Here is a 23,782-nt window from a genome sequence, read left to right as displayed (position 1 = left end):
CAGGGTAGGTCGTATTTTCAGGGAAACAGGAGAACTACCTATCTCTGAAGGAGACTGGATAGTATGTATTCCCCTATTTGTAATTCCAGTGCACAGATATAATTCTGTAACTGATGGCTTAAGATAATGAACTTGGCTTTTCAAGGGGTCTTTAGAGTCCCAGGTTATTGTGTCGAGAACAACTGAAACTGAAAAAGGTTCTTCTCCCTTACACCATCCGTGTCAAGGTTAATGAGCTAAAACTAGTTAAATTGATATTAGCAAATTAATGACTTTTTTTATAGTACACTGCATGGATTTTAACAGAAAGCTTAATGTGGAATAGTTAGTCTTAATTGAATTAGAAAAGTATCACACACATACAATTAAGCTTAGAAAAGCTGGTGGCGTTTTAAGGTAATTGCATCCAATTGCATCAAACTGGACTATTCTGGAACACAATGGATGCTCTGTCATTGTCATCCAGGTGCTCTGAGCTGCTCAGGAGGCAGGAAGTCCAACAGGTGTGCAACCAGGAAGTATTTGTAGCTTGTGGCAGAACAGAATTTGACAAACCTTTGAGATATGGGATGGGATGGGAAGGAATGGGATAGGAAGGGAAGGGAAGAGGGGAGGGGAGACAAGAGAAGGGAGGAGGGAGAAAAATGAGAGGAAGGAAGAAAGTTAGGAAATGATAAGGAAGGGGAAGGGAAGAAAAAAATGTGATAGGAAGGAAGGAAATTAGGAAATGATAAGGAAGGGGAAGGGAAGGAAAAATGTGATAGGAAGGAAGGAAATTAGGAAATGATAAGGAAGGGAAGGGAATGTTGAGAAGACATTAAAATAAGATTGGACAGCCATTTGTCCAAAACAGTGTAGGATCTTCTGCTTGAGCAGGTGCTGGACTATAAAATCCCCATGGCCCCTTTCCAATTCTGTTATTCTATATTATATTCTGATATAATATTAAGTGTGCTTCATACCACCAAGTCAAAAAAGAAGCTATCTCTTGGTTGCTTTCTCCCTGATAATGCAGAATATTTTGTAGCTCATTGGGTTGCAGTTAAACTTCCAAAGGAAAGAGACAATTGAATGCTTAAATGAAAAGGTGAGATATGTATCTCTCTCTCTCTCTCTCTCTCTCTCTGTTTGGTGCCAATGGAAAACATACTCTAAAACTATTGAGTTGGAGACTCCAGCTTTCCAGTTTTGCTGGGATCCCTGGATGGATTCGTACCCAGAGCTTTTCAAGAGCCCAGCACCAGCTGAGTCCATCTACATATACATAAAGAAGCAATCAATGGAACAATTAAATGCTCAGATTGTCAGGAAACATCTTGCCTTCCACATAAATCAGGGTGTTTTTTTTTTTTACATGGCTGCACATGGGTTTGATAAAATCAACTCTGATTAAAATTGGCATTTATGGGGCTCCTGCTGTTGTCAGCTGTATAGCTGGAAGAAAATGTCTTTTTGCTCAGCATGGGAGGTGCAAAACCAAAGGGAAAAATAATGTTTCTCCTGGTCTTGGTTTTGCGTGGGGTTGATCAGGACAATAAACACTGGAAAACATTTGATTCCGAGGAGTGTTTTTTTTTCCAAACTCTCACCAGCTTGGTGCCCTCTCGCCTTACCTGCTAGCTGTTTCTTTCCCTGGTTCTGAAAATAGTAGGTACTACTTGACTTACAACAGTTCGTTTAGTGACCAAAGTTACAAAGGCATTGAAAAAAAATGACTTATGCCCGTTTTTCACACTTATGACCATTGGAGCATCTCCATGGTCATGTCATAAAAATTCGGGATAGGAAGGGAACATTTCAGATGCTTGGCAACTAACACGTATCTATGACGTCTGCAGTGTCCTGGCGGATCATGGCAGTGGTGCTATTCTACCGGTTCGGCCCGGTTCTTGTGCACTGGTAGTGCCAATGATCGTCCAAGACTTCTCTCTGAGGAGCTGCTGTTGGGCCCACCTGCCTGCCTGTGCTCCCATACTGGCCTTTATTCCCTGCTTTTGAAGCACAGCTGATTGCCGCGCGTCGAAGCAACAGGGAGAGTGCAAGGAGTGCAGGAGGCAGGGGTGGGATTCTACCAGTTCGGACCAGTTCTATAGAACTGGTTGTTATGATTCTGTGCAGTTTAGAGAACCGGCAAATCGCACCACTGACTAGCCCCTCCCCCCTCCTGTCAGATTCCTGTTTTCTAGCTAATCGTTGTTGAACTGTCAGGGGGGATATTCAGGGGGTTGGGGGGTGGGGAGAAGTGGCCTGAGAGCAGAGCTGAACCTTCCTTAGGACTGAAGCTTCTATTTTTCAGTGCAGACTCAGGCAGCAGATTGCAGAAAGGTAGATCTCTGAGTGAATCTGTGATTCTGCGAGCGACTCAATCTGCTTTGCCTTATTTTGGGTAAAAGTTGCTCTCTCTCTCTCTCTCTCTCTCTCTCCCTCCCTCCCCCCTCCCCTCTCTCTATATATGTGTGTGTGTGTGTGTGTGTGTGTTCTGTCTCACCTTTCTTCTTTCCAAAAGATGAAAGAGTACAAACTCACACAAACACAGGCAGGCAGGCTGGCTCGGACTTCACAGAGTTAATTCTTTGGAACTGATAACGTCCTTGGCATTCCAACACACTCTGCCTGCCAAGTCCGAACTGATAACAAGTAAAAAGCTACTTACAGAAAATTACAAGGCAGACCATAAAATCATTCACAAAGAAAACCTGAAGTAAGATCAAACTTTGTCCCGTACAAAGTTCCAGCCGACAACACACCCACTTTTATCTCCTGTGGGGTGTGGCTCAATGACTCAGCTCACTCTCTGACCCTCCCACGCCTCCTACGTTGCTGCTCACGTTTCTCCCTACGACGCTGCCTAGGATCAAGCCAACATTCTTCCTCTTGACTCCCTGTCAGGGGCTGCTCCGATATGCCTTCATCCTGATTAATCTCAGGCTGTTCCTCTCGGTTGTCTGATGAAACCTGAGGCATTATCAGGGAGGAAGGCATTGCCAGAGAGGAAGGTCCTGGGGAGGAAGGCATTCCCAGTTCCTGCTCCTCATCTTCCGAGTCTTCTTCCTCTAACAGCACAGGCTCGAGAATTGGAGCCACAACATATATGTATGCACGTATGGTACTCAGCTTTGTTCGGGTATTTTCCCACGTCATTATAGTTGTGCTTTTAAAGTTGTAGCGACATTTCGGCAGAATCTCATCTGCCATCATCAGGAGAAGCCTGATGATGGCAGATGAGATTCTGCCAAGATGGAAGGAGAGATAGGAAGGAAGAAAAGGAAGGAAGGAGAGAAAGGAAGAAAGGAAGGAGAGGGATGAGTGGATGGAAGGAAGGGGAGATAGGAAGAAAGGAAGGAAAGAGAGGATGAATGAAAAGGAAAGAAAGAGGTAGGAAAGAGATGGATGGAAGGAAGGAAGGGAAAGGCTAGTGAAACAAATGAAATTATTTTATTTTAATTACTAGGTCTCATTAGATTTCCATAACAGTATGTTCATAAATATGTCATGGATCTTAGAAAATTGTTTTATTTCAAAAAGAAGGGATTTTAAAAACATGCAAAGAAACGGCCATGGGATGAGTTGCAAGACGGAGTCAGAATAAGCCTCACACTTTCTAAAAAAATGCCCCCTTACCAAATTTCCAGCACCACCATAACCATCCAATTTGACATGGAAAAGAAAACAAATAGGCCTGCAAGGCGAAGCCATAAATAACATTATGGTGAATAAGACTGGACCAGACACAATCTTGCTTCTTTATTTAAAATAAAATCAATCTCTATGTTTTCTCTGGTGTTTTTTTTTTCCAGGAGCACGCTTCCTGTCAATAGTGTGAAAAATGATATAGATTTCGGAGGGGCACCATCTCAGTGTAGCTTCTCTCATATTATTATTCCAGTATCATCTGTTACAAAGTAAGACCAATTCCCACATCTAATTACAAACAGGATTTCAGAGTCATTAAACAAAATACATTTCCATTAGTGCTGCTGTAAGAAGATAGGGGAGGGGGGAAAAATGAAGATTGGTGCCTTCTGAATGTCTTTTCTCTCCCACCCCTCAAAAGCTTTGAAGAGGTTAGACTTCTGCACTCGGATACTATAAATTTGTGAAAGAAAAGAGGGGAAAAAAGGTTCATGAATGTAAGCAGTTTCCGAGCCCAAAACTGGATTAAAGAAAAACAAGAAACAAAACTATGTTCTGAACACTTCTTCATCAGCCCTTTTACCATGAAGAAAATAAAAAGAAGAAAACTACATATCGAATACCTCATCATTAGCCCTTTTGCCATGCTTTCATTCTTAAGGGCGATTCGGAATGAAAAATAAAGCAAAAATCTGAATGGATACATAAGCTAGGTTTTCATTAGGTTAAACATCATCAACTCTCATCAAAGGTTGTATAGTTTTGCCCTAAAGAAACAGTGGAGGAAAAAATAGAAAGCTTCAAGAGTAAGGAGGGTTGTTTTTTTTCCGCCCTAATGAGGCTCCTCATATAAGTGTTGGAAGAATTCAGGATTTCCAAATGATTTGATCTGAACTGTGGTTTATAGATCAACATGCAGACAGATCTGCATTAGCCAACAGCTTCTACTCACCCAGATGATTTTAGGTTAAATTGTACAGATAGCAGAATATTTCAGACGAGCTCAATACCTGTGCTTCGCTACAAAACTATGTGGTCCTGCTTAGTTTTTTGAGAGGAAAATAAGGGAAAAAAAATTCTCAAAGGACCAGCCCACAGTGCCTCTGCCAGCGAAAACGGAGCTCGTGAGGGCTACACATGCCTCCCCGAGCTTCGTTTTCGCTGAGAAAGGGATTGTAGGAGGCCGTCACAGCCGAAAGTGGAGCTCACGAGGGCCACGTGTGCCTCCCCGTGCTCCATTTTCATTGGCGAAGGGTTACAGGAGGCCGTCGCAGCCGAAAATGGAGGTCAGGAAGCCCATTTTCTCTGACAGAGAGCTCAGGCCACCACAGGTGCCCCCCCGACATGAGTGACGCCATGCTGACCACACACCCCTGAGGTCAAACACAACCCTGATGTGGCCCTCAAGGAAATCAAGTTTGACACCCCTGTTTTAGAAGGGGGGAAAAAAAAACCGACTTCTTTTGAGTGAAGACACTAAAAGAGCTTGGAAGATAATTGCTGACCAGGTAGTCACTAGGTCTGCGTGGACGGTGAACATGAAAAGTTACAGCGAGGAACAGCCCACACATCTCTTGCACTCCGAACCTCCTTCTGCTCCAACCCCACTTCTGCTAATTCGGCAATCCGCTGACAGATTTTCGAGAATTTTCTAAATAATGCATCGGGTTTTCTTTTAGTGTGTCATTGCAGAAGTATCAATTTTGCCCTTGTGTCATTTGTGATGCTGATTTTCCTTGACAGCATTCCATTAAACCAATGAGTTCCTCCCCTCCTGATGCTCCTTTAAATATTCCTTTGAGTGATGTATTTGGGGGTGGGGGTTAAGGAAAAAAAAAAAACAGATTGTGAAGGATGTTTGCATTTGCAACAGATAGAAGCAAAGCAAGAGAGAGCTAAGTGTTATGCTTATTCTCAGTTTGTTTTGGAAGTCAAGAATGACCTAAAGGAATTTTGCTGTAATGTTTAGCAAGCATGACTTGGTCTGTGATTCAAAGAAAGGGTGGAATATCTTTTAGAGGTACTGGATTTGCAGGATCAAAGAAAAGGAGAAGGGAGGAGGAGGAGGAGGAGGAGGAGGAGGAGGAGGAGGAGGAGGAGGAGGAGGAGGAGGAGGAGGAGGAGGAGGAGGAAGGAGAAGGAGAAGGAGAAGGAGAAGGAGAAGGAGAAGAAGAAGAAGAAGAAGAAGAAGAAGAAGAAGAAGAAGAAGAAGAAGAAGAAGAAGAAGAAGAAGAAGAAGAAGAAAGAGGAGGAAGAGGAGAAGAAGAAGAAGAAGAAGCAGAAGCAGAAGCAAAATCAGGAGGAGGAGAATATTCTATTCTATTCTTTTTTCATTTCATTATTCTCTTCTCTTCTACTCTTTCTTCATTTCATTATTCTTTCTTCATTTCATTATTCTATTCTATGCTTTCCTCATTTCATTATTCTCTTCTATTCTTTCTTCATTTTATTATTCTATTCTTTCTTCATTTCATTATTCTATTCTTTCATTTCATTATTCTCTTCTATTCTTTCCTCATTTCATTATTCTCTTCTACTCTTTCTTCATTTTATTATTCTATTCTTTCTTCATTTCATTATTCTATTCGATTCTTTCCTCATTTCATTATTCTCTTCTCTTCTACTCTTTCTTCATTTCATTATTATATTCTTTCATTTCATTATATTCTATTCTTTCCTCATTTCATTATTCTCTTCTACTCTTTCTTCATTTCATTATTCTATTCTTTCATTTCATTATCTTCTCTTCTACTCTTTCTTCATTTCATTATTCTATTCTTCCTCATTTCATTATTCTATTCTATTCTTTCCTCATTTCATTATTCTATTCTATTCTTTCATTTCATTATTCGACTCTCTTCTTTCTTCATTTCATTATTCTATTCTATTCTTTCATTTCATTATTCTATTCTATTCTTTCTTCATTTCATTATTCTATTCTATTCTAAAAATGACCAGCTGCCATTTTTTTTCAGTGCCGTTATAACTTCAAACAGTCCCTGGTCGAGGAGATACCCGTATATATTTTCTATCTCTCCAGTGAAAAAGGCACCATGGCAAACTCAGGAAGAGGAGTAAGCATTCTCTCCCGTTTTTCAAAAGTCAACCTGCAACTTCAAACTCTTTGTAATTCTGCACTCAAGTGTGTACGTGTGTACATAGTGTGTGTTTGTGTGTAGCAGCATATCTTCAAAAGAATGGAAGATGCACAGTTCAAAACAAACGGGAAGGCCCATATTTCTGATTTGACAGCTACAGTTATAGTCATTCAAGCACCTCTCCCCACCCCCCAAAAAACTCTCAAAAGCCGTAACCTTTCGTGATTAATTATAAAATTTCAGGAGCAATAGTACACAGACTAATTTCCTAAAACAATAAAAAGACAGAATTTCTCATTTGGAACTAAATGAAACACGAACAGGTTGTTATTCATGCTGAAATCAAGATGCGTGGTCATGTTGCAACCATTAGAGAAGCTATTAAATGCAACCTCGAATCAAAGAAACTGTAGGTCTGTCTCCTTAAAATAAAATGTTTGCCTCGGTGAACGTGGCTTACTGCTTTTGTGTGTGTTTGTGTGTGTGTGTGTGTGTGTGTGTGTGCACGCTGCGTCTTCTGATTTCAGAAGAAGTGACTTTTAAAACACAACCTTCTTTTATTTTGGGGTTTGCCGCACCATTTTATTCATTTTTAGCCCAGTGGTAGACTAATGGGTCGAATACCTTATGTGTTATCACCCCACCTCACCAAATCTTGGTTGATAATGTTGCGCGACATCTCAGGTTTACTATACAGATACAGGCGGTCCTTGACTTACGACTACCGTTGGAGCCCAGCATTTGTTTTGTTGAGCAAGGCAGCTGTGGAGTGAGTTTTACAACCCCATTTTACAGCCTTCCTTGCCGCAGTGAATCACTGCGGTTGATAAAGTTAGCAACGCGGTTCTTTAAGTGAACCTGGCTTCCCCACTGATTTTGCTTGTCAAAAGGTCGCGAAAGGTGATCACGTGACCTTGGCAACACAGCAACGGTCATAAGGGTGAGCCATTTGCCAAGCACCTGAATTTTGATCACGTGACCATGGGAATGCTGCAATAGTTGCACATGCGACGGAAGGTCCTGTGTGACTTATCTACCTGTATCAGAAGTAGCTTGCCGTTGGCTGCTTCCTAGGGCTGAGAGAGAGGGGCTGGCCCAAGGTCACACAGCTGGCCGTGCTCCTCAGGTAAGACTAAAACTCGCACTCTCCTGGTTTCTAGCCTTAACCCCTACACCAAACTGGCTCTATTACAGAATATTTCTGAAGTATTTGAAGAGCCGTGGTGGCACAGTGGTTAAAATCAGAGGTGGGTATTCAGCAGGTTCTGACCAGTTCTGAAGAACCAGTAGCAGAAATTTTGAGTAGTTCGGAGAACCGGCAAATGTTACCTCTGACTGGCCCCGCCAACCCCATCTATTCTCTGCCTCCCATTGAGTCCCGGCTGATCGGCTGGATCTTTATTTATTTTTATTTTATTTATTTATTTTGTCAAGTGCTTACAATATAATAGAAATAAGAATAAACATAAGTTTAAATATAAGAAATAGAAACTAATAATTGGGGACAGTAGGACAGGGATGGTAGGCACGATTGTGCGCTTATGCACACACCTTACAGACCTCTTAGGAACGGGGTGAGGTCAATGGAGGTTAGTTTGAGGGTAATGGAGTGGGGGTTTGAGCAGGTGACAACAGAATCAGGTAGTGAGTTCCAGGCATTGACCACTCTGTTGCTGAAATCGTACTTCCTGCAATCAAGTTTGGAGTGGTTTACATTAAGTTTATATCTGTTGTGTGCTCTTGTGTTGTTATGGCTAAAGCTGAAATATTCATTAACTGGTAACAAATGATTTTATGTACCATGCTTAAGTCCAATCTTAGTCTTCTTTTGTTGCCCTGCACAGGAGAACGGAGCTGGAAAGCAGGTTAGTGGGTTGGGGAGGGAATGGAGATTTTGCAGTAACCTTCCCCTGTCATGCCCACCAAGCCATGCCATACCCACCAAGCCACACCCACAGAACCAGTAGTAAAAAAAATTTGAATCCCACCACTGGTTAAAATGCAGTACTGCAGGCTACTTCTGCTGACTGCTGGCTGCCTGCAATTTGGCAGTTCAAACCTCACCAGGCTCAAAGTTGACTCAGCCTTCAATCTTTCCGATGTGGGTCAAATGAGGACCCAGGTTATTGGGGATAAAATGCGAACTCTGTAAAACCGCTTAGAGAGGGCTGTAAAAGCACCGTGAAGCAGTATATAAGTCTAAGTGCTACTGCTATTTACCCATCCTAAGTCTTCAGGAGTGGCTGGGGATGATTAGTGCTTTCACACCTCTGAATTGTCCTCCAGGCATGCAAATGAAGATTATTTTGCATAAGGTGAATGCCAGTTACCTACGCAATTTTCCCTTCTGACAGAGCCTTCACATTGCCCTTTTCCAGAATCAAAAGGCACAATTAACATTTTAAAAAAAGAAAGCAAAAAAGGGAAAACAAAACTATTGCCAAAAAAGAAGAGGGAGGGGGAACCCAGTGGGGCTCCTGTGCACGTAGGGCTTTTCCTGCCAATTCCAGATGGTTTCTTAAAGGGGGGGGGGGAGAAATAGCATAATTCATGTTGCATTAAGACAATAACGGAAAGTCATCTTCCACTCTATATTCCTGAAGCTGCTTTAGGTGTGACGTTCTCTCTCGTTTCCCAATAAAAAGACTAAAGGGTGCTTCTTATTCAAAATAGCAACGAAGCGAAAATAAAACCTCTTTATGTATCTAATGCAAACCCTTCACCTTCTTGAAAAAGCACTTTTGGGATAACCATGACCTGGACGACTGAGAATCTCCACAGATGTGCAAACAATTCACAGTTGAAACTTGCTTTACCTGCATTCGAATTCAGTTCTTCGTTCTCCGACTCGGTCCCATTCTGACTTCCGCTTCCATGGAGGCTGTTCATGGCCATAAGCTTAATCTTCTGCAACTTCATTGCTTCAGCCATGGCTGTGAGGCCTGTTTGTAGAGGCAGAAAAGGAAAGAGAAGGAGAGGGAAAGAAAAAGAGAGAAAGAGAGAAAGGGAAGGGGAAAGAAAAAGAGAAAGAGAAAGAAGAGAGAAACAAAAAGAGAGAAAGGGAAAGAGAAACAAATAGAGAGAAATAGAGAGTGAGAAAGGGAATGAGAAAGAGAGAGATAGCCAGAGAGAGTGAAAGAAAAAGAGAAAAGGAAAGGGAGAGAAACAAAAAGAGAGAAAGAGAGAGTGAGAGAGAAAGGGAATGAGAACGAGAGAGAGTGTGTGTGAAAGAGAAAGAAAGAGAAAGGAAAAGAGAAAGGGAAAGGGAAAGAGAGAAAGAGAAAGAGAGAAACAAAAAGAGAAAGAGAGTGAGAGAGTGAGAAAGGGAATGAGAAAGATAGAGTGAAAGAGAAAGAAAAAAAGAGAGAGAAAGGGAATGAGAAAGAGAGAGAAAAAGAAAAAGAAAGAGAAAGGGAAAGAGAGAGGAGAGAGAGAGAGAACGAGAATTAAGCTTACATTAACAAATCAGACTAAATTTCAAACATTACTAATCTTCCAGTTTTGACCAGATTTCAACATCCATAAAACAATAATAATCCTCAATTTATGACCACAATTGGGATCAGATTTTGTTAAGTGATTCAATTCATGCTGTCTGACTTTGGCCACCAGATATCAGCTGGGATGAAAACTCTCCCTTCATAGAAAACTAGAAAGGATCCCTTCACAGATGCATGTGTATATTTTTCCTAGGTTTTTGTTTTGTTTTTTGCCAAACAATTTTACCTAATTTAAGTGGAACATGTGTGTATGTTTTTTTTCTAATATGTGTACTTTTAATACACATTTCGGGAGATCCCAAAAATGGTAAATGTTGGCATGATGGTGAACCCTGCTTCATTATATTTTTTGGGACTACAACTTTGGTTCTTCTACCTTAAAATGTGAATAAAATATGAGTCATTTCTCCTCTATTCCTAACGGGGAGACTGTCCCACAAAAATAAGCCACATAACAGAAAATACTGCTTCCTTTCTACTTTTTATAAGAGCAAGTTACAACTTTTAAGCTTATATATTGCATACATATACACAGTGAAAATTTGCATTTTCATAAAAACTATTCCCCGGAGTCTTCAAAAAACAGTAAAGAAAAGGGAATCTGTAGATTAATAGAGGCTATCCATTATTAATTAATCAGAACAATTAGGGGAAACTAAAACTAATATCAGTTAGATGCATTAATAAGATTATTCCAAACAAATGTATGGAGCAAATAGATTAATGGATGGATTATTAATGATATTAATGATTGAACAGATGGATATTAAAGGCATGGCAGATGCTGCCTAGAACTGATGGAATTTGTTTAAAATAGTCTTTGAAAAACCAGTAAATTATATATTTCTCCCACTGGAAAATAAGCCAAATTGATGCTTTCCCATAGACAGCTATTTTTAAATCCCCACAATGAAGACCTTGGCTTAAAGTTTGTATCTCCATTAGATGCCAAGGCTGTTCCAGCACCAGTAGACTGGAAGAAGGACAACCTTTTGGACCTCAGGGACTCATAATTTTAAATCCTGCGAACCAAAGACCCTGGGAAAATCCCCCCAAAAAATCTGCAGAAAAATCCCCCACCCCGTTTTCCTACCAATTGATCGTTCTTTATTTGGGGTTGCAGGATACCATCTCCAGCTATGTTCTCAGGGGGTGGGGGGGAGAGACCTTTGGCTTCATGCAAGGAAAGCAGCAGAAGCAGCAGAAGTCTTTCTTTCTCGCCCCCAAACTCCACCAAAAATGCGTCTTTGTGAGACTTGTCGTGCCGGCACAGCCTCTTGGAACAGGAAGCCTTGCGGAGTCCCAAAGACTCATTTCTGGTGGAGTTTGGGGGAGAGAAAGACTTTTGCTGCTTTCCTTGCGTGCAGCCAAAAGCAGAAGAAGAAAGAAGCGAAAAAAAGCAGCCCAGTGGCCAGGCGCATGGGGCAAGTTCCCCACTCCGCCCTTTTCCCCCTCCCCTCACTACCTTGTGTTGTTCGCAATGCAAGTGACGCAAGCCTTGTGTTCCCGCAGGCCATGTGGGTGGCGCAGCCTGGATTAATTGATTTGGGAGGGGGGGTGATATTTCTTTGTGGACCACCAAAATTTTCTCACGGACCACCAGTGGTCCCCAGCCCACTGTTTGACGACTACTGACTAGGACACAACTGTGCAGGTTTGGGGGGCCGTTGTACAAAAATGGTTTTACTATTAACTTTGGCCTAATTTTCAGAAAATCAGGGTGATTTTCAACTGTCTATCTACCCTACAGACAGAGATGATCCTAGATGACATATTTGTTCACTCTAATTACACAGAGACAGGCTTCAAAAAAAAGGACAAATCATCAAGAAAGCATGGCTTTGGCCCTGAGCCTCCTTCCTAACCTCTCCTCAGGTGCTTTGAAACCTTCCCACTAGCCTTTTTGGAAACTCTACCATTTACTGTTTAACTATTGTTTTTAGACCACTGGGCAGATGGATGGACGAGAGGGATGAATGATCTCCTGTGTGCCTCCGAGTGGTTTCCCCTTGCAGTCACATTCTTAGGGCGAAGAGAGAGGGACAGGTGCAGGGCTGGGCTGCTGGGGGTTCACAGGGGTTCGAGAGATCCTATAGCTAAGATTCTACACAGTTCGGAGAACCCCCAAATCCCACTCCTTGCTGGCCCCTCCCACCCCTCCCAGGAGTCCCCGCGTGGCCCGTTTGGCATGCAGGTAAGTGAGGGCGCATCCAGAAGCTTGGGGAAGGCGAAAAATGGGCCTCCCGGAAGTTCGAGAAAGCTGGAAACAGGCCCATTTCCGGCTTCCGTTTCCTGGGCCTGGGGAGGCTGTTTTCGCCCTCCTGGAGGCTGGAGAAAAGCTTCTGGAGCTCAGGGAGGGCAAATACACACACACACACCACCGTAGTGCAAGAGGCCAACTAGGCCACGCCCACGCCCACCCAGCAACTGGGCAGAAAATTCATTGCTAAAATTTTTGAAGCCCACCCCTGGGACAGGCCTAAAGTCATCCATCCAGCTTCAAACCTAAGGCAGGACTAAAACTCCTGGTCTCCCAGTTTCTAGCCTGATACTGCTACACCAAGCCGACTCTCAAATGACCTGCATACACCTACTACTCTAGCACTGATTATGTTACCTAGTTGGGTCATGAAACGTCTGCAAGGAAACAACCAAACTCAGAGAGCTCCAAGGCCTCCGCAGCTCAACCCTGAGCCAAGATATCCTCTTCTGTTGGTACCTGTTCCTACTAGTGTCCTTTATTTACCAACAAACCATTCTGACAAATGAAAATGGCTCTGGAGACTGGCACCATGGCGGTGCCAACTCCCCCTTTAAAAAGTGTTAGGGAGCCAGGTAAGAGCTAAAGACTATTTTTGTGATTTGGTTGGTGCCCATGGATCACCGTAGAGGATGTGAGCTTTAGAATGTTCTTTATTGACCAAGTGTAACTGGACATATAACGAATTTGTCTCTGGTGCATAAGCTCTCAGTGTACATACAAACAGCAAAGTGATCAATCATAAAATACAATAATAAGATAACAAGTTCCAGATTGTTCCGGCTGCACAACAGGACCAGTTGATTTAAAGATTTGACTACCATTCTATAATGAAATCTACTTTGTTATTTCGTTAGAGCAGGGGTCTCCAACCTTGGCCACTTCACGACTTGTGGATTTCAACTCACAGAATTCTGGGAGTCAAAGTCCACAGTTGCCAGGGTTAGGGACCCCTGATCTAGAGGTCTTTTTTTAACCTGTGGAAGAAACTTCAGGTTTTTTTTTTTTTACCAGTTTCAAGCAAAATGGACAATTCCTTTTAATTTTTCTCAGTGAGATTTTGGAGGTGATGGTTGCTACTGTCTTCCATGGCCTCTTTCTACTTCATTCTGAATTCTTCACAGCCAACCCATGGAAACTGTCCCTTCCTTAGGGAATTAAGGGAAGTGTTAGAAGCTAGAATGGCTGCAGAGCACCGGAGAGACGAGAGGGCAAAGAAAAATAGGACATTCACATTGATCTCTTGGCCACTAAGCTAAATGACTCAACAAATGCCGTTCTCCCATTTGTGAAAAGGTCTGCTTTGAATTGTAATGAATGAAAAGTATCATTAAAACTGAGTGAGAACCGATAGGGGGAAAATATAGTAGAACTGTTTTGGACACAGCTCTCTTTTTCTCTTTCTCCTCCCTTGCTTTCTCTCACTCTCTAAGAGTAGGGGAGGATTTGGTGCCCATGACTCCCCTTCCCCAATCTATGTAACTGTACAAAGAATCTAATGTGCTTATTTGTGAAGCACGTATGAGAAGCAAAGGATTAAAAACTTCTGCCCGCAGAGCAGATGCAATCAAAAACTAACCTCTCATCCATTGCAGAACACAGTAAAAAAAAAAGTTGGATGCTATCCATTTTTAAAACAATGTGTAATTTGATGGCCTGATAATAGCTCACGGATACAGCCTGATATGAGACCTGCTCACAAGTATTGCCCGACAAAGGCAAAACCATTCACTATCAATTGGTCACAAGTGTTCAACACAGCTACACAACACCGATAGGGATAGCTTGGCCACTACAAGCTACTTTTGCTGACTGCTGGCTGCCAGCAGTTTGGTAGTTCGAGTCTCACCAGACTCAGCCTTCCATCCTTCCGAGGTCAAGTAAAATGAGGACCCAGATTGTTGGGGGCAATATGTTTTAGTTTAGTTTAATTTACTTTATTGTCATTGCACCTCATACAACGAAATCAAACACTATCTTCAGTGCACATCATGACCAAGAAAATAAACACAAACACACATCCTTCACACTCCACACATTGAATTGAAAACCCCTGACACCACAACACTGCACTAAACAGTAGAATTCAATAGAGTTACTGCCCTGGGATAGAAGCTGTTTTTCAGCCTATTTGTCCTTGTTTTTATTGTCCTGTACCGTCTGCCAGATGGTAATAGTTTTTAAAAAAAGGGTTCCCAGGATGAGATGGATCTTTGAGGATGTTTTGAACTTTCTTAAGGCAGCGGGAGCTATAAAGCTCTTCCAAAGAGGGGAGAGGGCAACCAATGATCCTCTGGGAAATGACATTAACCCTCTGGAGTGCTTTCCTATCTGCTCCTGTGCAATTGGCAAACCATACAGAGGTGCAGTAAGTTAAGATGCTCTCTATGGTGCAGCGTAGAAGGACACCAGCAGTTTTTCATCCAGTTGTTGTTTCCTGAGTTGTCTCATGTTGACTCTGTAAACCACTTAGAGGGCTGTAAAGCACTGTGAAGCGGTGTATAAGTCTACGTGCTTTTCCTTCCTTCCTTCCTTCCTTCCTTCCTTCCTTCCTTCCTTCCTTCCTTCCTTCCTTCCTTCCTTCCTTTTATTATCATAGGCTAATTCTGCTGACTGCCAGCAGTTTGATTCTGACTGGCTTAAGGTTGACTCAGCCTTCCATCTTTCCGAGGTGGGTAAAATGAGGACCCAGACTGTTGGGGTCAGCATGCTGACTCCATAAACTGCTTAAAGAGGGTTGTAAAAGTACTGTGAAGCAGTATATAAGTCTAAGGGCTATTGGCTAATCTGCAAAGATGGCAGCGAAAAACAATGACTGTCAGAAAGCTATTCTAGAGGAGGCTTTGACATGACCAGCACACCTCCTGCACTCCAGAAGAACATCAGTATCAAACAACACTCTTACAATAAAGTTATTTCTTTCCCCCGGTCCATAATTGGTTAGACACAGTCCCCATTGCTATGCATTAAATCGGAAGGATTTCGGTCCAAACTGCAAATGAGAAAATTAGTGAAAGAGGAGCTATGAGTAATCAAATCTGGAAGTATGCATTTAATTAAAATCAAACGCCAAGACACAGCATTGTCGTACGGTTCCTCATATTAAAACAAAACATTATATTAAATTAACAGACAACAATTTGCAGTGAGCAGCTCTTGAAGCCAAAAAGGAATGGGAGAACTGACAACAGTACAACCCATTTGGCTCTGTTATTGTTTTCACTCTAAGTTGTGTCCGCTGCTGTGTGAGCTTCAGCTGTGCTCACTGATGGCATCTGAACTTGCTGGAGGCAGGCTCATATCCATTTGATGTTTAATCAAATGTTTAATCCATTTGCTGTTTCAAATGGAAGGACAATGAAACATCCGGCAACATAAAACGCTAATGTGTGACACCATATTGAAAGCAGGAGTGGGGAAAGATAGTTCTAAAACACCCCCAATTTTGACAGAGTGGATCACAAGCACTGGTGAGGGTTTGCAAGGGAATTTCAGTGAAGCTGTAAATTTAAATGCCCGTTGCCCACCATTATACCATTCCAGAGAAATTATTGTGCAATCTCTTCCTAAAAACATACTCCAGTTGTGTTGTGTTGGAGGCCAGCAGTTCAAACTATCAGGAAATTACTTCTTAGTTCTAGATTGATTTTCTCCTGGATTAGTTTTCATCCATTGCTTCTTATAGGGTGAAGCTACTTTTTCATTCCTTCTGCACTTTTTTATTCTTTTTTCCTTTTTTTTCTGTTTCTGTTTCATCTTATAATAAATTGTAATAAAATACTACAAATAGAGAGAGAGAGAATGAGGCAGTGAGTTTTCTATATCAATTCAGTTTGCAAGCAAGTCCACCTATTATTTAAGGTTTCTTTTAAATCAGATCTGTGTATTCTATGGCCCCTGGACCACATACGGCCCTTTGGCTGTCCCTATCTAGTCAGAATGAGGTCAATCAGAAATTAGACATCAAATTTACACCCTGTACACAATTCAACTGCCTTGCTTTTATTTTGAAGGTGGTAGATTTTTTTTTTCTCAGTGTACAAATGTACAGACACTCCTACACACCTTCAGCCCTTTTGTTTTGGACTTCCACAACTGTGCCAATTTCTCATGTGGTCTCTTGGGAAAATTAATTGCCTACCTCTGCTTTAGATACACACATGCATTTTGCTGCAGGTCCAGCCTGATGTATGAGGTATGTCTCATTTCCAGAAAAAAATGGGACTTTTCAAAAGCAATGATGCTTTTAAAAATAGAATGCTTTTCACTCATTGCCATCTCAAGCTTCCACCAATTCATACCGCAGGCCTAAGATGGCAGCTCAAATTCAGGACCTTGGACAGCACAGAGAAAACACTGAAATATATCCAACCAACAAGAATTGTGTATTGAGGTGTCAAGGGTTATAGCACTGTCTCAGGTGCTATAATCTACAATCTTCAGACAGATAGACGGACAAAAACCTTTCAATGTACAAAAACTGTGTTCCTAACTGCATATTTTGGCAGCTAATCCCTTGCTGCTGGATCAAGAATTAAATTAGTAGAATTATATTAACGAGGTAGAGAAGACTAACGTGTGAGAGGCCTGAAGACCAATGTCATATTGAAAAATAAAACATGTTTTGCTAAAAGGAGCCCCAAGAACCAAAAAGAGAGCATGCTCGGATTGTATTCACAGAAATACACACAACTTACTCCCACACATATACACACACATATTCCTTCTTTCCTTTCAGAAGCCTGTTTCTAATGGTTGATTGATTTCATGACAACTTTCATTTCTTACAGAGGCTCAGCTATGGAAATGATTTGTCATGATTGTAAACTTAATACTTTTCATGAGCTCTCCACTCCAGCAATTGTTCTCTTATTCTGCAGAGTTGACCCCCTGGCTCATTGGACTTCGAGGATCACTAGGAACAATGTAAAACTTTGGAAGGGAAGAAGAAATGAAGGGGAAAATAAAGGAGGAAGAGAGAGATTGGATGGAAACCAACTGAGCAGAAAATCTTTGAAATCATTTCGTGATCTATAATATTTTATATAATTGTACGACACTGAAGTCATGGCTGTAATGTTTTGCATGTCAAGGAAATCCCAAGCATTTGAATGAAATCTCAATGAATCCCGGAAGGAAGGAGGGAGGGAAGGAGGGAGGGCGGGAGGGAGGGCGGAAGGAAGGAAGGAAGGAAGGAGGAAGGAAGGAAAAGAGGGGGCAGGAATGAAGAAGGAAAGAAGAAAGAGGATGGAGGGAGGGAGAGAGGAAGGAAGGAAAGAAGGAAGGGGATGGATGGATGGAGGGAGGGAGGAATGAGGAAGGGAGGGAGGGAGGAAAAGAGGGAGGGAGGGAAGGAAGGAAGGAAAGAAAGAAGGGGTGGAGGGAGGGAGGAATGAGGAAGGAATGAGGAAGGGAGGGAGGGAGGAAGGAAAAGAGGGAGGGAAGGAAGGAAGGGGAGGGAGGGAGGGAGGAAAAGAGGGAGGGAGGGAGGGAGGGAGGGAGGGAGGAAAGAAAGAAAGAAAGAAAGAAAGAAAGAAAGAAAGAAAGAAAGAAAGAAAGAAAGAAAGAAAGAAAGAAAGAAAGAAAGAAAGAAAGAAAGAAAGAAAGAATTCTGGTAGTTGAAGTCCACAAGTTGCCAAGGTTGGACACCCTTGGTTTAGAAGGTCCACATGAATCAGAGGGGCTAGAATTGTGTTTAAAGTTGCCCCTCAAGGTCAGAGCCCCACACCAAAGAATCAACAGCCGTTCTCCTTAAATTATGGGCTAGACTTTTTCACCTGCCCCACCCTGAATTCACACCTCACCATTGTCTAGTGTTTCTCCCTAGGTAAATCATCTCCTGCCTCTAATCTACAAAGAGACAGAGAAAGATTGCTCCAAAAGAACAAAGAAATCTGGCATGTTGTTATATTCTCAGTTCAGTGAAGCAGAAGGCAGATTGTATGTCATCTTCCTCCTTCTAGGAAATGCTCAAAATAACTAAGAACCAACTCCGGACAGAACAAAATAAAAGCCAAAGCAAAGAAGAGCAAAGCTTGAATAACCAGAGCTTCCCTACCACCGACCACCTCCATATATTGGAAGTATTTTGACAGGGGATCGATTAGCTAATTCCATACTTCAAATTAATGATTTTATTGGGCAGGGGGCTTCTTTAGAACACAGGTGAATAGCTTTGAGCCTAAACTACACAAAAGCCTGTGAAAGCTTTGGGGAAGTTGCGATTAAATTGTTAAGGAGCATGTAAAACAGAGGTGGTATTCAGCAGATTCTGACCAGTTTTGGAGAACCGGTAGCGGAAATTTTGAGCAGTTGGAGAATGGGCAAATCCTACCTCTGACTGGCCCCGCCCCCATCTATTCTCCACCTCCTGAGTCCCAGCTGATTGGCTGGGCCTTCTCTGGTTGCCCTGCACAGGAGAATGGAGCTGGAAAGCAGGTTAGTGGGGTGGGGAATGAATGGGGATTTTGCAGTATCCTTCCCCTGGAGTGAGGAGGGAAATGGGATTTTGCAGTATCCTTCCCCTGCCACGCCCGCCAAGCCACGCTCACAGAACCAATAGTAAAATAAATTTGAATCCCACCACTGATGTAAAAAGTGGGGGGCAGCTATTAATTTATACATGGAAAACAAGCAGGATCACTCTTCCAGTTTTTTCCTTCTTACATTTTCAAAATTCTCATTCTATTAAAGGTTATGTTTGGTGATGACTCTACATCTTTCCTCTTTATCCTGGCAAGATTTGTAGCGGTGGTTTGAGAACCAGTGACCTTGTTTGTTCTCTTTGTGTCTGTAGTGGGACTAGAACTCACAGCCTTGCCGTTTCTAGCTTGGTGCCTTTAACCACTACATCAAACTTGCCCTTTGTAAATTTACAATTAGAGAAAACGAGGGACCTTGGATTGTGTTTCAGGTGTGTATTGAGAGCTTGGCAATGAATTGTCCTGTGTGGAAGGCAACCTAGAGGCCAATTCAAATGGGTGTGTACCTCTATATGTGCACATTGTGTACTTTACACAGGCAAGGAACTTTCCCTAAGCTTATTATCTGTTAGCCAAGCTTAAAAAAAAATAGTGCTAAAATTGTTCTTCCACCCTTTTCACTATTTTAATGTTAGAAAGTATAAAATTTTTCCCCTTGGCTAGTTTTTCTATAGGTTGGGAGATTGACAGCAATTAGCAAGATTACCATTATCACTTGTTGCCCAGAGAGGTTCTTTTTTTTTTTATAGAAAAGGAGACCAAGAACTCAAAATTTGTTTTGAGTTCTTATGTTTTCCATTTTATAATGCTTTGTGGTAAGACCACACTTGGAATCCTGCATCCAGTTTTGGTCAGCACAATGTAAAAAAAGATGTTGAAACTCTAGAAAGAGTGCCGAGAAGAGCAATCAAGATGATTAGGGGACTGGAGGCTAAAACATACGAAGAAGAGTTGCAGGTATTGGGTATGTCTAGTTTGATGAAAAGAAAAACTAGGGGAGACATGATAGCAGTGGTCCAATATCTCAGTATTCACAATGTTTCAATTCAGTATTCAATATTCACAATGAAGAGGGAGTCAAGTCAATTCTCCAAACCACCTGAGGGCAGGACAAGAAGCAATGGGTGGAAACTAACCAAGGAGAGAAGCAACTTAGAACTAAGGAGAAATTTCCGGACAGTGAGAACAATTAATCAGTGGAACGATTTGCCTCCAGAAGTTGTAAATGCTCCAACTCTGGAAGTTTTTAAGAAGTAATTGGACAACCGTTTGTCTGAAATAGTATTGGGTTTCCTGCCTAAGCAGGGGGTTGGACTAGAAGACCTCCAAGGTCCCTTCCAACTCTGTTACTCTGTTATTCTATGGCTAGAAGACTAGATTTCATAAGCAGATCTCTTGAAAATCCTTAAAGTTTTCTGAGTTTCATCCCATTAATTAACACTAGTTTGAAATAATTCAAAAGAAACATAATTTCTGTTCTTTGCACACCTCTGTTGATTTTTTTTCATTCTCTTCTGCTAACTCCATTCTATTCTCTTCGTGTCAGTCTCTGTGAAATTTAGGATTGAAAGGATCTTAGCCCAAACTATTTGATGGCCTCTAAACTGGAGAAATCTTGTTTAGAAGCACTGTGAAACCTGACCACAGATCTCATCGCTTAGTAGCCAGCCATCCTTTTTCCTAATTAAAAATCGGCAAACTTTGAGCCATGAAAAGGAGGAAAGGTATCATAATTGAGCAGTTACCCTATATCAAATTTCAAAGCAGAGGGTTATTTTTTTCCCTAATCAAAGGACCAAACTGGGAGGAGAAGGTTTGACCAGCTAACAGGTTTCCAATGACCCGAGGGGAAAAATTCTTGTTCCATTTAACAGCCTCTGAAGAACGCTTCCTTTTTAATCTTGTCTTAATCACAAAAAAATTATTGTCCTGTTTAACCAGAGTTCTATCGCATACGTTCGAGAAACCTACTTACTTAGATGCCGCTGGAATGTGTAACATAGTAGTACGATTGTCTTTGGAAGAAGATTTTTTCAGACTGACTGTTTCCCCCTTTCTTTCTTTCAAAAAGGAGGAGGGAAAAGCAAGGGGAGGGGGAAAGGAGAAGGGGAGAGATCAAAAAGCTAACTTTAATAGATGTTTGACTAAGGTCAGGCTCCTAGGAAATGGAACAGTGAAGATGAAAGCAGCCAAATATATTTGGCTTTTGATCTCGGCAAAATCCATTTGGCATTGTTTAGGTTTCCTATAATGCTTCAATTTGTGAGTGATATCGTAGCCAGAATGAACTGCCTTCCATTTGATGGTTTGGGGTGTTTCATTTTGTTTTCGTTTCAAATTAATAGCTTTTGTAAAACTTTAACATCTACTGCAGGGGGAAAAAAAGTTTAGGAAATAAAACGAGGAAACAAAATAAGCGTTCTAAGAGCCGCTATCCAAGAGATCTAAAAATGGATTATATGGTCAAGCAATTCTTCTTTGTAAGATACCGACCACATCCTGGTTGCATCTAAGGTTGGAGGTATGAGGAGCATCATTTTCCTACCAGAAACCTTTGGATTAATATTTCTACACTTATAGTTTGGGGAAGAGAAAAAAAAACTCCATTGGAGTAGATGTCCAACAGGCATTCAATCATTCTCTGAAAAAGCAGAGAGAAGATTCTGCTTTTTTGATATAAAATAAAACTAAAAGTGAAATCAAAATGCATTTGACACTTCCCACCATCAAAACATTGCACTTCAGTGCATTGTACAATTGTTGGGAAGAACCAGAGAAAAATATGTGTTAACACTACTATTCTCTCAGTTTCCTGCAGAAATAATTCCATTTTAAATGCTTGCCGCCTTCTTTTTGCCGAGTTGATTTATCACTGAAAGAACATCATGCCGTTGCAAAGGCACAAGATTTTTTAAAAGAGTTACATTACTACATTAAATGTCAAATCCAAATGTGGCTTCAATGTGTGTGTGTGTGTGTGTGTATGTGTGTGTGTAAAACTTTAACATCTACCACATCTATGCATACACATAGCTTAAAGCAATTTGGTAACAGCATAATAGGCAAAAGAAGACAAAGTAAGTGTACCACCGTATGACTAAATTAAGTCATACATTCTACACTTTAACAAATATTGCGGAGCTTGGTGTAACACTATTGTGTACTACATTTCTTCTGAGAGTGAGCAGGAGCTCGTGAATCGAGGTTTTTCACAGCAAAATGTTTCCCTATGAAAAGAGAATCTGCTTCCTTCTGCAAAGCATCTTGCTACGTTTAACCAACAGCTTTGCACACCTTAAAGAAATTGTTCCATACTGTCTCCTATCAACTGTTGAAGTGGTACGACTGAAGGACATGTCTACTCATTCTATACCCACACACATTTTACACACAAAGAGAGAGCCTTGAAGGAGGCTTGATTCCCTGCTACAAGTATGTTCAGAAAACCTGCGAAGAATTGGTAGCCTCTTTCCTAAAAACTTGTCTCTCAAAATGTCAGGGGCATAAAGTCACTGGTGAAACATCAGGAAATTGTTATTGTCTAGAACAGCCCCTAAACTCTGGAGCTCCTCAGTGTCCAACAGATACCAACCGTGACAATCCAACAAGCCAACCGGGGTGTTAAACCCAATTTCATTGAGGGCTGCATCAGGGTTGTGTTTGACCTCGGGGGGGTCGGGGGGGCATGGCCAGCATGACATCACTTGTGTTGGGGGCGCCGGTGCTGGCCCGAGCTCTCTGCCAGTGAAAACGGGCTCCCGAGCTCCATTTTCAGCAGCGGTGTCCTCCCGCAACTCTCTGCCAGCGAAAACAGAGCTTGGGAGGGCCGCGCATGTCAGAGGTGGTATTCAGCCAGTTCTGACCAGTTCTGGAGAACCGGTAGCGGAAATTTTGAGTAGTTCTGAGAACTGGCCAATACCACCTCTGACTGGCCCCGCCCCCATCTATTCTCTGCCTCCCAAGTCCCAGCGGATTGGCTGATTGCCCTGCACAGGAGAACAGAGCTGGAAAGCAGGTTAGTAGGGTGGGGAGGAAATGGGGATTTTGCAGTAACCTTCCCCTGCCATGCCCACCAAGCCACCAAACCATGCACACAGAACCAGAAGTAAAACTATTTGAACCTCAACCTCCGCTTTCATTGACAGAGGCACTGTGGCCCGGTCCCTCACTGTTTACATGGGCCAGATCTAAGCACCCAGCAAGCCAGATTCAGCTCCTGGGCCTTGAGTTTGATACCCGTGATCTATTCCAATATATTGTACGTAACAGTATAACAAGAGCTGAAAGGGACCTTGGAGGTCTTCTAGTCCAACCCCCTGCTTAGACAGGAATCCTATACCACTTCAGACAAATGGTTATCGAATCTCTTTGTAAAAGTCTCCAATGTTGGAGCATTCACAACTTCTGGAGGCCAGTTGTTCCACTGATTAGTTGGTTCTAACTGTCAGGAAATCTCTCTTTAGTTCTAGGTTGCTTCTCTCCTTGATTAGTTTCTTTCCACTGTTTCTTTGTCTTGCCTTCTGGTGCTTTGGAGAACAAGTTTCTGCATTCAGTATACCTGGCATTATAGTCCAGATTCTAAATATTTCACTTTCAATGACTGCCAGCATCCTAACTCAAGAAATAAACATACATCATTTAATTATGTGATACTGTTTGTCACGCCCCTGGTGGAGACTGACTCTGAGGGAGAGGAGGAACAGCCAACAGGGAGTGGAAGTGTGGCTCCGGAGGTTGTGGAGGAGGCTGGGGAAGGGCAGAGGCCAGCTGGACAGTCAGAGGAGGACCCAGGCCTATCCACCCTAGGGC

At 42.0% G+C, this 23,782-nt stretch overlaps 1 protein-coding gene across 3 annotated transcripts in view; it reads right to left on the bottom strand.

Annotated features, from left to right (window-relative positions):
* DACH2 (dachshund family transcription factor 2) overlaps positions 1-23,782 on the bottom strand; it is a 290,074-nt gene that overhangs the window by 87,356 nt on the left and 178,936 nt on the right. For all 3 annotated transcript variants that reach the window (XM_087972087.1, XM_087972088.1, XM_087972089.1), the window contains one exon: positions 9,548-9,673. In XM_087972087.1, coding sequence (XP_087828213.1) covers positions 9,548-9,673 — 126 coding nt within the window. The remainder of the gene's footprint in view (positions 1-9,547; positions 9,674-23,782) is intronic.

The sequence above is a fragment of the Notechis scutatus genome, chromosome 10, assembly GCF_049901735.1.
Source record: "Notechis scutatus isolate UNSWTSFEM ecotype Mainland chromosome 10, rNotScu1.2, whole genome shotgun sequence".
Classification (NCBI taxonomy): domain Eukaryota; kingdom Metazoa; phylum Chordata; class Lepidosauria; order Squamata; family Elapidae; genus Notechis; species Notechis scutatus.
This window is presented reverse-complemented; position numbering and strand designations above follow the sequence as displayed.